Source organism: Bos grunniens, chromosome 9 (assembly GCF_055505025.1).
Source record: "Bos grunniens cultivar Pamir isolate PY7600 chromosome 9, Bosgru_T2T1.0, whole genome shotgun sequence".
Lineage (NCBI taxonomy): Eukaryota > Metazoa > Chordata > Mammalia > Artiodactyla > Bovidae > Bos > Bos grunniens.
The window spans coordinates 8,623,244-8,635,907 of NC_141173.1; the positions used below are offsets into that span (position 1 = coordinate 8,623,244).

Below are 12,664 nucleotides of genomic sequence, written 5' to 3' on the forward strand. Positions count from 1 at the left end.
TTTTCTGTAGCATGTAATCCTGTTTGATAGCATTTTGCCTATAATAAAACTACGTTCAAGATTGATGTCAGTCCTCTCAAACTTCTATTCTGCTTTATCAACTTCGTTTATGTCATATTCTAAATCCTTTGTTGTCATTCAATAATCTTCACAGCATCTTCACCAGGAGTAGATTCCACTTCAAGAAACTTTCTTTACTTATATATAACAACTAATTCCTCAACCCTGCAAATTTTATCATGAAATTGCAGTAATTCAGTCACATCTTGGGAGAAGGCAATGGAAACCCACTCCAGTATTCTTGCCTGGAAAATCCCATGGACAGAGGAGCCTGGTAGGCTGCAGTCCATGGGGTCGCTAAGAGTTGGACATGACTGAGCGACTTCCCTTTCACTTTTCACTTTCATGCATTGGAGAAGGAAATGGAAACCCACTCCAGTGTTCTTGCCTGGAGAATGCCAGGGACAGGGGAGCCTAGTGGGCTGCCGTCTATGGGGTCGCACAGAGTCGGACATGGCTGAAGCAACTTAGCAGTAGCAGCAGCAGTCACATCTTAATGCTCCCCGTATAATTCCAATTCTCTTGCTGTTTCCACATCTGCAGTTACTTCCTCCACTTAAGTCTCGAACCCCTTCAAGTCAATGAAGATTGCAGTCAGTTTCCTGTAAACTTCTGTTAGTGTTTGGAGCACTTCCTGTGAATCATGAATATTCTTAATGGCATCTAGAATCGTGAATCCTTTCCAGAAGGTTTCTTCTTCACTGCCCAGATCCATCAGAGGAATCACTATATCTGGTGCCTATAGGCTTACAAAATGTGTTTCTTAAATAATAGGACTTAAAGGTCAAAATATCTCCTTGATCTCCATCCATAAGAATGGACATTATGTTAGCGGGCATGAAAAAGCAACATTAGTCTCATTGTCTCCATCAGAGTTCTTGGGTAACCAAGTGCATTGTCAATAAGCAGTAATGTTTTGAAAAAAAATCTTTTTTCTGAGCAGTAGGTCAACAGTGGGCTTAAAATATTCAGTAAACCATGTTGTAAACAGATGTCCTGTCATGCAGGCTTTGTTGTTCCATTAATAGAACACAGAGAGAGAAGATTTAGCATACTTTAAGGGCCCTAGGATTTTCAGAATGGTGAATGAGAACTGGCTTCAAGTTTAAAGCTACATTAGCCCCTAACAAGAGTGTCAGCATGTCCTTTGAAGTATTGAATCTGGGCATTTACTTCTCCTCTCCAAATATGAAAGTCTTAGACAGCATCTTCTTCCAATCAAAGGCTATTTGTATACAGTGAAAATCTGTTGTTTAGGGTAGCCACCCTCATGAATTATCTGAGCCACATCTTCTGGATAACTAGCTTCAGCTTCTACATCAGCACTTGTTGCTGCACCTTGCACTTTGATGTTAGGGAGACAGCTTCTTTACTTCAACTTCATGAGCCCGTCTCTGCCGGCTTCAGACTTTTCATCTGCAGCTTCCTCACCTCGCTCAGCCCTCATTGAAGGGAAGGGAGTTTGGGCTTCCCTGGTGGCTCAGAGGTAAAATGTCTGCCTGCAATGTGGGAGACCTGGGTTCAATCCCAAGGTCGGGAAGATCCCCTGGAGAAGGAAATGGCAACCCACTCCAGTACTCTCGCCTGGAAAATTCCATGGACAAAGGAGCCTGGTAGGCTACAGTCCAAGGGGTCACAGAGAGTCAGACACGACTGGGCAACTTCACTTCAGGGCCCTGTTATGTCTGGATGAGACTTCTGCATATGGGAATGGTATGGTGGTGTCGATCTTCTCTCCAGACCGGTCAAACTTTCTCTGTATAAGCAGGAAGGCTTTGTTTATTCCAGTGTGCACAAGAGTAGCACATTTAATTTCCTTTAAGAGTTTCCTTTACATCCACAACTTGGCTGACTGTCACGAGGTCTGACTTTTGGCCTGCCTCAGCTTTCAACACACCTTCCTTACTGAGCTTATTAATTTCTGGGATTTGATTTCAAGTGAGAAATGTATGACTCTTCCTTTCACTTGAACGCTTAGAGGCCTTTGAAAGTGAAAGTGAAGTCACTCAGTCGTGTCCAACTCTTTGCGACCCCGTGGACTGTAGCCTACCAGGCTCCTCCGTCCATGGGATCCTCCAGGCAAGAGTACTGGAGTGGGTTGCCATTTCCTTCTGCAAATTGGCCTGATTTCATTACTGTTGGGTCTCAGAGAATAGGGAGACTCAAAGAGAGGGAGAGAGATGAGGGATCAGCTGCCGGGTGGAGCAGGCAGAACACATTCAAAACACTTATCTGTTGAGTTCCCTGTCTTGTATGTGCCTGGTGCCCCAAGGCAGTGACAACATTCACATCAAAGATCACTGATCATAGACCACCATAACAAATATAATAATCATAAAAAGTTTGAATTATTGTCAGAGTTACTAAAAATGTGGCACAGGAAGCAAATGTCGTTGGAAAAAGGGCACTGATACACTTGCTGTACACAAGGTCACTAAAGAATCTAATTTGTCACAAGTGCAGCATCTGAAAAGTGCAGTAAAGACCTGTGTCTACTTTGTGTACAGCCTTGTCTCCTGGAAACCTCCTCATACCATCTCTGCTTCTGCCTTGCAGTCGATGGACAGTGGCAGGAGTGGAGCTCCTGGAGCCAGTGCTCGGCGACCTGCTCGAATGGGACCCAGCAGAGGAGCCGGCTGTGCACTGCAGCTGCACACGGGGGCTCGGAGTGCAGGGGGCCTTGGGCAGAGAGCAGAGAGTGTTACAACCCCGAGTGCACAGGTGAGGCCTGAGGATTGCATTTTAAGGATGCCTGCCATTAAGTTCTGTGACAGAGCCATGCAGGACAGTCATGGGATAAACCGATCATTATACATTTCTACTCAATGAAGCCAATTGTACCAAAACTCATTCTACTGTATGTTGTATTAAGAAGGCAACAAAATTCAGCAGCTTCTTAAATTAGATGAAATTAATTAGATTATACTAAATATTGATGTAAATCGATGAAGTCTAGAGCTGCTCTTGTACTCTTTTAAAACTCAGTGTCCATTTGTCCAGATCCTGACAAACCTATAGAAGCTTCTGTTCATCACAGTGCTCTAAATTTGGCCAGAAAGTCAAATATTTGTGTATACGTTATTTGTGGTGGTAGACTAATGAAAACTGAACAATCGTGGTCCTCAGATTTTTGAATACCTAAAGCGGTTAGCACTGCACTTCTGCTGTTGACCATGGTGGTGTGTTTCTTTCAGCCAATGGGCAGTGGAATCAATGGGGTCATTGGAGTGGCTGCTCCAGGTCCTGTGACGGAGGCTGGGAGAGAAGGATGAGGACCTGCCAGGGCGCGGCCGTGACCGGGCAGCCTTGCGAAGGGACAGGCGAGGAAGTGCGAAGATGCAGTGAGCAGCGCTGTCCTGGTGAGTGCGCTCAGTGTCCCCGGGGACATACACTGGTCCCTCAAAAAAAAAAAAAAAAAAGATGAAAAATATTGCCGTTGGTTAAAGATAATGTTTCCTCAGTTAAAGTATTGGTGTTGATAAATGGTGATTCCCTTCTTTCCCTAATGTATGAAGTTTCCTCTGTTTCTGTGTCATAGACTGTTTTCTGTATGTTTTTAAATTGTTTGCTGCAAAATGAGTAGGCATATTGAACAATAACATGGGTAGACATGTTTAAAATTACTAATAGTTTGGGGTATCATTTTTGTAACTATCTTTATGAAATATTGTTTACTGAGAACAAGTTGCCTTAGATTATTTAGTAGAAAATAGATACGTGAGAAAATACAAATATAAGACTGAAACTCAGAAACTTGTAAATTTCACTGTTAATCCATCCTGATGTGTGACCTTGGACACCTCGGTTTACCTGCCCCATTCTCACTGCGAAAGGAAATCCCTATGAGGAACTCACTTTAAAATGACAGCATCAGGTCTTAATTCATAGAGAAAACCTGGAAGTATTGCTACATTAGAGGATTTTACACATAAGCATAGCATACAGGAAAGGTCAGAAATTGACCATATTATCAATCACATATATCTGAAAGTTCATGTGGAACAGAGACTCTTTCCTATGAGTGTGTATATTTCATAAAACACTGTTAATACTCAAGACTCAATAAATAAGTGAAAATTAGGATTTTAGAATGATATCATTGGCAAAATTTTGTAAACATGACAGAAAAGCTAATAGCATGGAATTTTAAGATTTCATTGCTGTGTATAAAACTCTGAACTTAAAGATTCGAAGACCCAATTAGAGTTGATGTTGCCATTGTTAATTGTGGGCAAGCTCGCCAACTCTGGCTGTCTGGTCCTGCTGAGTGTGATGACTGCACCTGTTTGAGATTCCTTTTCAGACAACAACTATGGATTTCTGTCTCTTATCTAACATGACTACTTCAATTTAGAAAAAACTCAATGAATTCTAAGAGTTATCTGGGATCAAAACTTTCTTTTTCTCCATATTTAGAATTCTAAAGACTTTTCATGGTTCAGAGATAATAGCAACAGAAACTAGACTCTGAGGGCAACAATAAGTCAGTTGTGTTCTTTGTAGAGCTTTAAAAAATCTAAAATTAGTTTTGTTCATTCTTAAAGCCATATGAATCCTGAATGATAAGAAGTAACCAGCATGGAGGATTCTGTTGAGAAGGATATCTACACAAATTAGCACTGTGAAATTTCTCCTGTGCGTCATAAAAATTAAGAAGCATTAAACAAAGGCATTTATTTTGCCCTGGGAGAAATTTCACTGGAACAGTAAGCATAATTAAATAAGACCCTTTTTAATATTTGAAGTTATCTAAACTAGTCTGAGCATGCCAAGGTTCTTAACCAGTCCTTTAACACTGACTTTCATCTGCAAATACAGATAGAAGATGGTGCTGCTTGTAACCAGATTTATAAAGATTGCCGCCTGCTGTTTGGAAAACATTTTACATACCTATTTACAAAAAAAGATATTACACCTTGTTTGCTAGGCTTATTTGCTGGCTTTCATGATTTCGGGGAGATTGAAAAATTATATAAAACTGTAAACACTTTTTAGATTATATAAATATATACTTTTGACATTAACCTTGATACTTTCATTTTTCTCTATTCAAAACTATGATTTAAATCATCTCCAAGTATGTAACTAACATTTTTTAATTAAAATGAATTATTGAGTTAGCTAAACAGTTCACAAATTAATGCTTGTACAGGGGTAAAAAGATAATCATATGGACCAAGCTTTTGAAAATATATCCTTATCTTTCACCTTCATACAAATCACACTGTCCATTAACATGGGACTATAATGTGACTAATTTCAACAATACTTCTGCCTCTGTATAGAAATTTTATCAAAATAAAAGTAGGTTTCTTTTAATATTTATCCTTTAACTTTTCCATGCACATCAATGTCATCTCCAGATTATTTTTTTCAAAAAGGCAGGGATAATAAATAACTTAGTTTTCCACAGTGGACTTTATTTATACGATATACTGGCTTTTCAACTCAGAGCAGTTGTTTCTGTATGGTCAGTATATATTCCTTTTATAATTAGGAGCCTAGGTTTTCTAATTTCTTCCACTAGATTGCTCCTAATTTGCACACTGGCAATATAAATTGAGAAAACTTTCAAATTATCTTAACAGTTGCTAAGTCATTTTTTCTCGTTTTGTCAAAGCTGAAGGTTTCTCTTGAAATAATTTGATTTTTCTAGTGCTATTTATAGTATTGTTCATTCTTAATTTTATTCATCTTGCTGGAAACAAATTAGTATTTATTTTTATGCTTAACTTAATTTGGATACAAAACAAATTAATCAAGTTTGCCAAGAGACCCTCTGTTGTCAAGAAAGTAAAGTATAATATATGCACATCTCTGGGTAATTAATGAAAATAACGATTAATTATCTGGATTTAATCAAAAGCTCTTATGACATCTACTAAAAATGGAAAATATGAAATATTTTCCTAACAAGATTAGGATATTTCTTTCCTGGTAAATAGATAAACAAAAAGTATTAAAAAGAGCATCATCAATGTCCCTGTCTTCATAAGAAAGAGAACGAGAAAACTATTATTATTTTAAAAACTACTGCTAGTTAAGAAATAAAAGAGCTACAGGGGAGATAATTAAGTTGCCCAAATTTTAAATTGATCAAACTCACCAAATAATGATTTTACTGATCTCAGTCTCGTTATATACCCAAGCTTTTTGGCTTAAACTAGTGGAATAATTTTGTTATATTGCTACAATGTGAAAACGTACTATTTTTAGTCTTTTGTTTGGTTGTTTTTTTCTCCCCCAATTTTCCCCTGGATTCACCTGTGTTAGCCTAGGCTTCACAAGGCCTCTCTGCTCTGTTCCAGGGAAGGGCTTGCTCTACCCAGAGCCCAGTTCTAGGATCCATGAATCTTTAGTCAGTGGTTGCTAAATTGGAACTTGGAACCTGCCATTCACAGGCAGATGTTACACTTAATTTATATATAAAATGTTCTTCTTGGAGTCACCATTGCTTTGTCTACAAATGATGAGCAAAGCTTGCAGGTGGAATGTGCTGAGAAAATCTTTGTAATAGCAACTTAAACAGAGATGGAGCAGTTATTGTGATTCTGAACTCTAGATATTCAGAGCCACTTATTTGGTTTCTGACTAACTTTCTTTTAGTAGGAAGAAAATATCACCATACTTGCATTTTTTGAGTTTTTATTTTCTCTGAGTGCCTCTCTGAATTGTCCAGAGCTGTGCTCCTCAAACTTTAGTTGACAAATGCCTTTTAAAATTGCATCAAGCATGATACAAGATGCTCGGGGCTGATGCACTGGGATGACCCAGAGGGATGGTATGGGGAGGGAGGTGGGAGGGGGGTTCAGGATGGGGAACACGTGTACACCTGTGGTGGATTCATGTCAATATATGGCAAAACCAATATAATATTGTAAAGTAATTAGACTCCAATTAAAATAAATAAATTTATATTAAAACAAAAAAAGAAAAACAGAAATTCTTTAAAAAAATTGCATCAAAAAACACTTAGTAATAAACCTGACCTAGGAGGTGAAAAAATATGCTAAGAACTATAAAATATTAATAAAGGAAATTGAAGATGATTCAAAGAAATGGAAAGATATCCCATGCTCTTAGACTGGAAGAATTAATATTGTTAAATGACCATACTACCCAAAGCAATCTATAGATTTAATGCATTCCTATCAAATTACCATGGCATTTTTTCACAGGACTAGAACAAATAATCCTAAAATGTATATGGGACTTTAAAAGACCCAGAATTGCCAAAGCAATCCTGAGGAAAAATTTAAAAACAGGTGGCATAACCCTCCTAGAATTCAGATAATACTACAAGTCCACAGTAATCAAAACAACATGATATAGACACAAAAACAGACATATGGATCAATGGAACAGAATAGAGAGCCTGGAAATAAACCCATACACCTATGGACAATTAGTATTCAACAAAGGAGGCAAGGGCTTAATTTCAAAAATGTTCAAACAGCTTATACAACTCAATAACAAAAAAATACAACCCAATCAGAAAATGAGCAGAAGACTTAAATAGATGTTTCTTCAAAGAAGACATACAGATGGCCAGCAGGCATATGACAAGATGCTCAACATCACTAATTATTAAAGAAATGCAAATCAAAGCTACAGTGAGATACCACCTTACACCAAAATGGCCATAGTTAAAAATACTATTACTAAAAATAACAAATGGTGGAGAGGGTGTGAAGAAGAGAGAACCCTTCCACATTGTTGGTGGGAATGTAAATTGGTGCACCCACTGTGGAAAACAGTACAGAGGTTCCTCAAAACAAATAAAAATAAAGCTACCACATGATCCAGCAATCCCACTCCTGTGCATATATCCAAACAAAGCTATAATTCAAAAAGATACATGCACCTCAAACTTTAGTGGACAGAATAATCACCCAGAGAGTTTGTTAAGATGGAGATTCATGGGCCGGTCCTGTCCCAAGGTTCTGATTCAGTAGGTCTGGTCTAGGCCTGGGAATCTGCATTTCTAACAAGCTCCCAGGTGTTGGTGGCAATGCTGCGGATGACCCAGTAGGCTGCACTGGCCTTGAGTATAAGTAAGTAAATACAGGTGACAAAACTAGCAAAGAATGGAAAATGGTTCTCACCCTCAGCCACACTGTTGCAAGTTGCAATATCCCCTTAATAAGATTGCAGGATTTTATTGTATTCACACTTCATAAGTAAGGAGGGATTATTTCTGAAATCTGCTCATAACAAAAATACAGGTAATGCATTTCACATTCCCTTACCCAACTCTTGTTTCAACCAAAATAAAAGAGAAACATAGGGCAATTAGCCAGCTGTTGTGGACAAGGAAGAATGGTTTATGCAGAGCACATGGTTGTACAGTCCTGGTGCAGGAAGAACTGGGGTGTCACCGGAACCCGTTTGAGGTGAATTGTGTGCCTCAAGGACACATATCCTCTGTAGCAGAGGTGCTTTTTCACTGCCTGTCTCCATGCTCAGAGCTACTCTGTGCACACACATACAGCTGTGTAATATCTGGATCAGGGAAGTATCAGGAAGGAGGATGGAGTCTGGCCTCATATCGACTTACATTCTCCTCCATTCCCAGGGGGAGGACTGGGGATTAATTAATCACTATCAATACAAATATTGTGTCTTTGTTAGAGACAAGTTTAACAAGTTAAAAAGTCAGACTTCTAAGTGGTATAGGCTGAAAGAGCTGTTTGATGGACTGAGGTCTACTACCTCCTCACAGAGCGATTTCTCTCGGCCTTATTTTCCCCATGATCACAGAGACGAAAATAACTGCAGCCACTTTGAAGGTTGTTATGAGAGTTATTTGAATTAAAAATATTTAATGCACTTGGAAGACTGCCTGATTCATAGGGGTGTGTAAATATTGCTGTTGTGACGGTGTATCAGCTTGAGACTGATAATAGTCATTCTCCATATAAGGAAGGCTCTTAAGAAACATATTTGATAAATACCCCTCTTCTTCCCTCATACCTTAGCAGCACCATGAAGTCTTCATATGTGTTGGTTCCGCTGCTGAACTAGAGCAGTGTGAGCACAAAGGCAGAATCGATCTCATTTACCTCTGCACCCCCAGGATAGGGGGTTCCTGAAACATTAGAATTAGAGAGTTGGTAGCAAGTCAGATTTGAAATGTGGGGTCATGCATCATGCATATTTTTTCTTCTGTTTTCTGCATGCAGCTCTGCAGTGTAGAATCAATTTCTCTTTAATGCTGAAATTCTAGCATAAGTGGGGAAAACTAATTTTCCACATCAAATTGATTTAAGTCCTGTATAATTTTTGCTATTTTTAAGAGACAGAAAATCAGTTTGAATAGACAGATTAACAGCTAATCACTAGGTAATTGCTACCTTGTTTTAAGGGAGCATGCTAACTGTGTACTTGTGCCTTCAAGTACAGTTGTATCTTACAGATGGGTTTTTATATCTTTACACTAGTGAGAGTAAACAGTGGGATTTTTCAGCTGATAAAACGGAGTCGTGGTTCCATTTTGCTGAGGCATAAAAAAGCAAATGGTTCACATTGCTACACAATAATATGTTTTTTATTTTGAGCACAGAACCGTGGCCTGAACTAATTATATATTTCATAATTTACAAAATGCACACAGGTAGCATTAAACAGAAAAAAAAAAATAACACGAATCTCTATTTCCAGCTTTTCTTTCTCTCCTGCACTTTAGTTTAATGCACCAGCCAGCTTTTTGATGCCAGGATGTGCTTAGGTAACTCCACATCAAAACTATTTTCAGCATCTCTCCTAAGCCGCATCCTCCCTGTGTTCTGTAACTCAGGGCAGAGCACACCAGACATTCTTCCCGGAAACCCGAGTTCCATCTTTGCTCTCTCTCTTGTCCTCACCTCCCACATGAGCTGTGGAGCAGAGCCTGCCATCCTCCTAAGGGGGTTGGAATCCACCCACTTCCCTGGCCACTTCCTGTGATCCCCCAGCCCTACTTCCCTGGTTACCCCATTTCAATTGTCACAGGCCTGCCTGACTTCAGTGTCTCTCTCCCTCGACCCGCTCTCCAAACTGCCTGGATGGCTTTCAAAACATGACAATACGTGTCCCTCCCCTTAAGTTCAAAGCCCTATTTTAGCTCTTCATCTCACCCTGTCCCCCTCCTGCAGTAACCCCTCTCTGACCATCCCCAGTTCTCCTTGCCATCCTGAAAGGTTCCCCAAGATTTGGATGGACCAGGCTCTTCCTTCCCCGCTGATCCTGCTGCACAGGGTTCCTGAGGACTTCCCCATCCTCATTGGCTGGCACTTCCTTGTTCTTCACACTTCCACTTGATCATCCTTCAGGAAGTCCTGCCCTGATGTGCTCCTAGAGCAGCCCAGACTTCCCAAATCATAGTGGGCGCCCAGCTGCATTGCAGTTTCTCTACTTACGTGTCCTTCACTATCATGGAGTTGAGAAGCCCTGACTGTTCTTGTTTGGTTTTGTGTGTGTATAGTATTTAGCAAGGAGACTGGGGCATGATAGAGGCTCAAATATTTATAGAATGAATGAGTTCCATACCTGCCACTGAGGCGACCCCAGAAAGATTCTCACTCCTGCGAACTTCATCAACCTAAGATGGAAGAAAATAAAATGTCATTTTACTGTCTACACTGTTCTGCTTTAGGTATGAGCCGCAATAGAACTATTTTCTGAACTAATTTTTTTTAAAGATTTAATCTTCAAAGATGTCAAATAACTTTTGATGAAATATTTAAAACAGCTGAGGGATTCGACATTCCTTCTAAAAAGCTGAGAATCCTGGACCAATTTGCAACTTTGAATCTCTGATTCCCCTGGCATATTCCTTTCTTATCACTTGTGTGCTGAGTAGAAACTCAGTACAAAAAGCATGATGAATGCTAAGCTTCATGAATTTGCAGGGCAGAGAACAAAGTTTGTTGACTTCTCTGGGTTTATAAAGTTACTGTGATTTTTTTTTTTGTTTTTGTTTTTGAATTGGCTGAAGTACCCCCTTGTGATTGTCATAGGCAAATGGGAATTAGTACTTACTTGAGTGGTGTGGTTGGAAAAATAGCTTTTTAATCAGCTTTTTCTTTAACCAGTTAGACTGTATGCAGATCATATCAGAGGATTCTGAATAGGGTCCCCGGGACTCTTACCAAGTCAGGCACAGCCATACAAGATCAATTTTTGTAATTATCCAGTACCATGGAAACCCATTTTGGCTAATTTTTAGGAAAAGTGTAGTAACTAACTGCTCACTCTTATTGGTTCTAAATGAAATTTATTATTTACTACTGACCTATTTCACACACACACATACACAGAGTCCTCAGTACTTTGCAAAATCATCTGTATTCTCTGTCATCTTAGACACTGGAGTAATGGGAAAATAGACCTTTTGAGCATATTTGGTAGCTTTGGGTTAATACATGTGTGTGTGTAGTCGTGAAAGTGAAAGTCGATCAGTAGTTTCCGACTCTTTGTGACCCCATGGACTACAGAGTCCATGGAATTCTCCAGGCCAGAATACTGGAGTGGGTAGCCTTTCCCTTCTCCAGGGGATCGTCCCAACCCAGGGATCGAACCCAGATCTCCTGCTTTGCAGGCAGATTGTTTACCAGCTGAGCCACAAGAGAAGCCCAAGAATACTGGAGTGGGTAGCCTATCCCTACTCCAGCGGATCTTCCAGACCCAGGAATCAAACTGGGGTCCCCTGCATTGCAGGCGGATTCTTTACCAACTGAGCTACCAGGGAGTAGTTTTCCACTATCTTTTAGCAGACCTGTAAATGCTATGTGTCCTAAGGATGAAACAAAAATCCTTTTCCTCATGGTGCTCACATTCTACCAGGAGGAGGCAAAAAATAATATATAAAGCAGAAAATCATGCAGATGTATGTGGTTAGGAGTGTCTTGGAGAACACAAGGGCAGAGGAAGGACTGGATATGTAGGGCAGGCAGGCAGGCTGTCTCTGAGAAGACAGGTTACAGAGGAGCTTGAAGGCAGTGGAGAGGAGCCAGGAGGAGGTTTAGGGAAGGAAGCTGGGCGGTGTCCTGGGCAGAAAGAAGAGGTGCACAGGCTCTAGAGTGGGGTCCTCCTGAAGCTGGAGAAGTCTCCAGGGGGCAGTGAGAGTGGAAGTGGAGGACCTGAAGAAGGAGCAAGGCTGTAGAGCCTTGTAACTGATGCTCCTTAAATCGCTCAGCGTTGCACTTTTATGGAGAGAAGTTTCCCCCAAGTAATGTACCTTTTTAAAAAATTGAGCACTGATCCTAGCCCACCTTGATTTTGAACTTCATCAGTTCCAGGTGTGAGCTGGGTAACTGTTTCACCCTGTTGGCCCACTCTTGCCATCTAGTGGGGAAAGTGAAAGTCTTCAGGCAAGAGTACTGGAGTGGGTAGCCTTTCCCTTCTCCAGGGGATCTTCCCAACCGAGGGATCGAACCCAGGTCTCCCACTTTGCAGGCAGATTCTTTACCATCTGAGCTATCGGTGGGTACTTGTAATTGCCAGATTTTCTTACTCCCAAGGTGGACTGGGGCAGGACGCTCTTGGGAATAACAATGGATGTGAGAAACTTTCAGAAACCTTACCTGGAAATGAAGAAATCAGGGTGCAGATGGCTCTATCATTG

The 12,664-nt window shown here is 40.3% G+C and overlaps 1 protein-coding gene across 3 annotated transcripts in view; it reads left to right on the forward strand.

The window, feature by feature from the left end:
* Window positions 1–12,664, forward strand: part of ADGRB3 (adhesion G protein-coupled receptor B3) — an 888,911-nt gene that overhangs the window by 378,772 nt on the left and 497,475 nt on the right. For all 3 annotated transcript variants that reach the window (XM_086316215.1, XM_086316216.1, XM_086316217.1), the window contains exons 7-8: window positions 2,617–2,781; window positions 3,255–3,419. In XM_086316215.1, coding sequence (XP_086172341.1) covers window positions 2,617–2,781; window positions 3,255–3,419 — 330 coding nt within the window. The remainder of the gene's footprint in view (window positions 1–2,616; window positions 2,782–3,254; window positions 3,420–12,664) is intronic.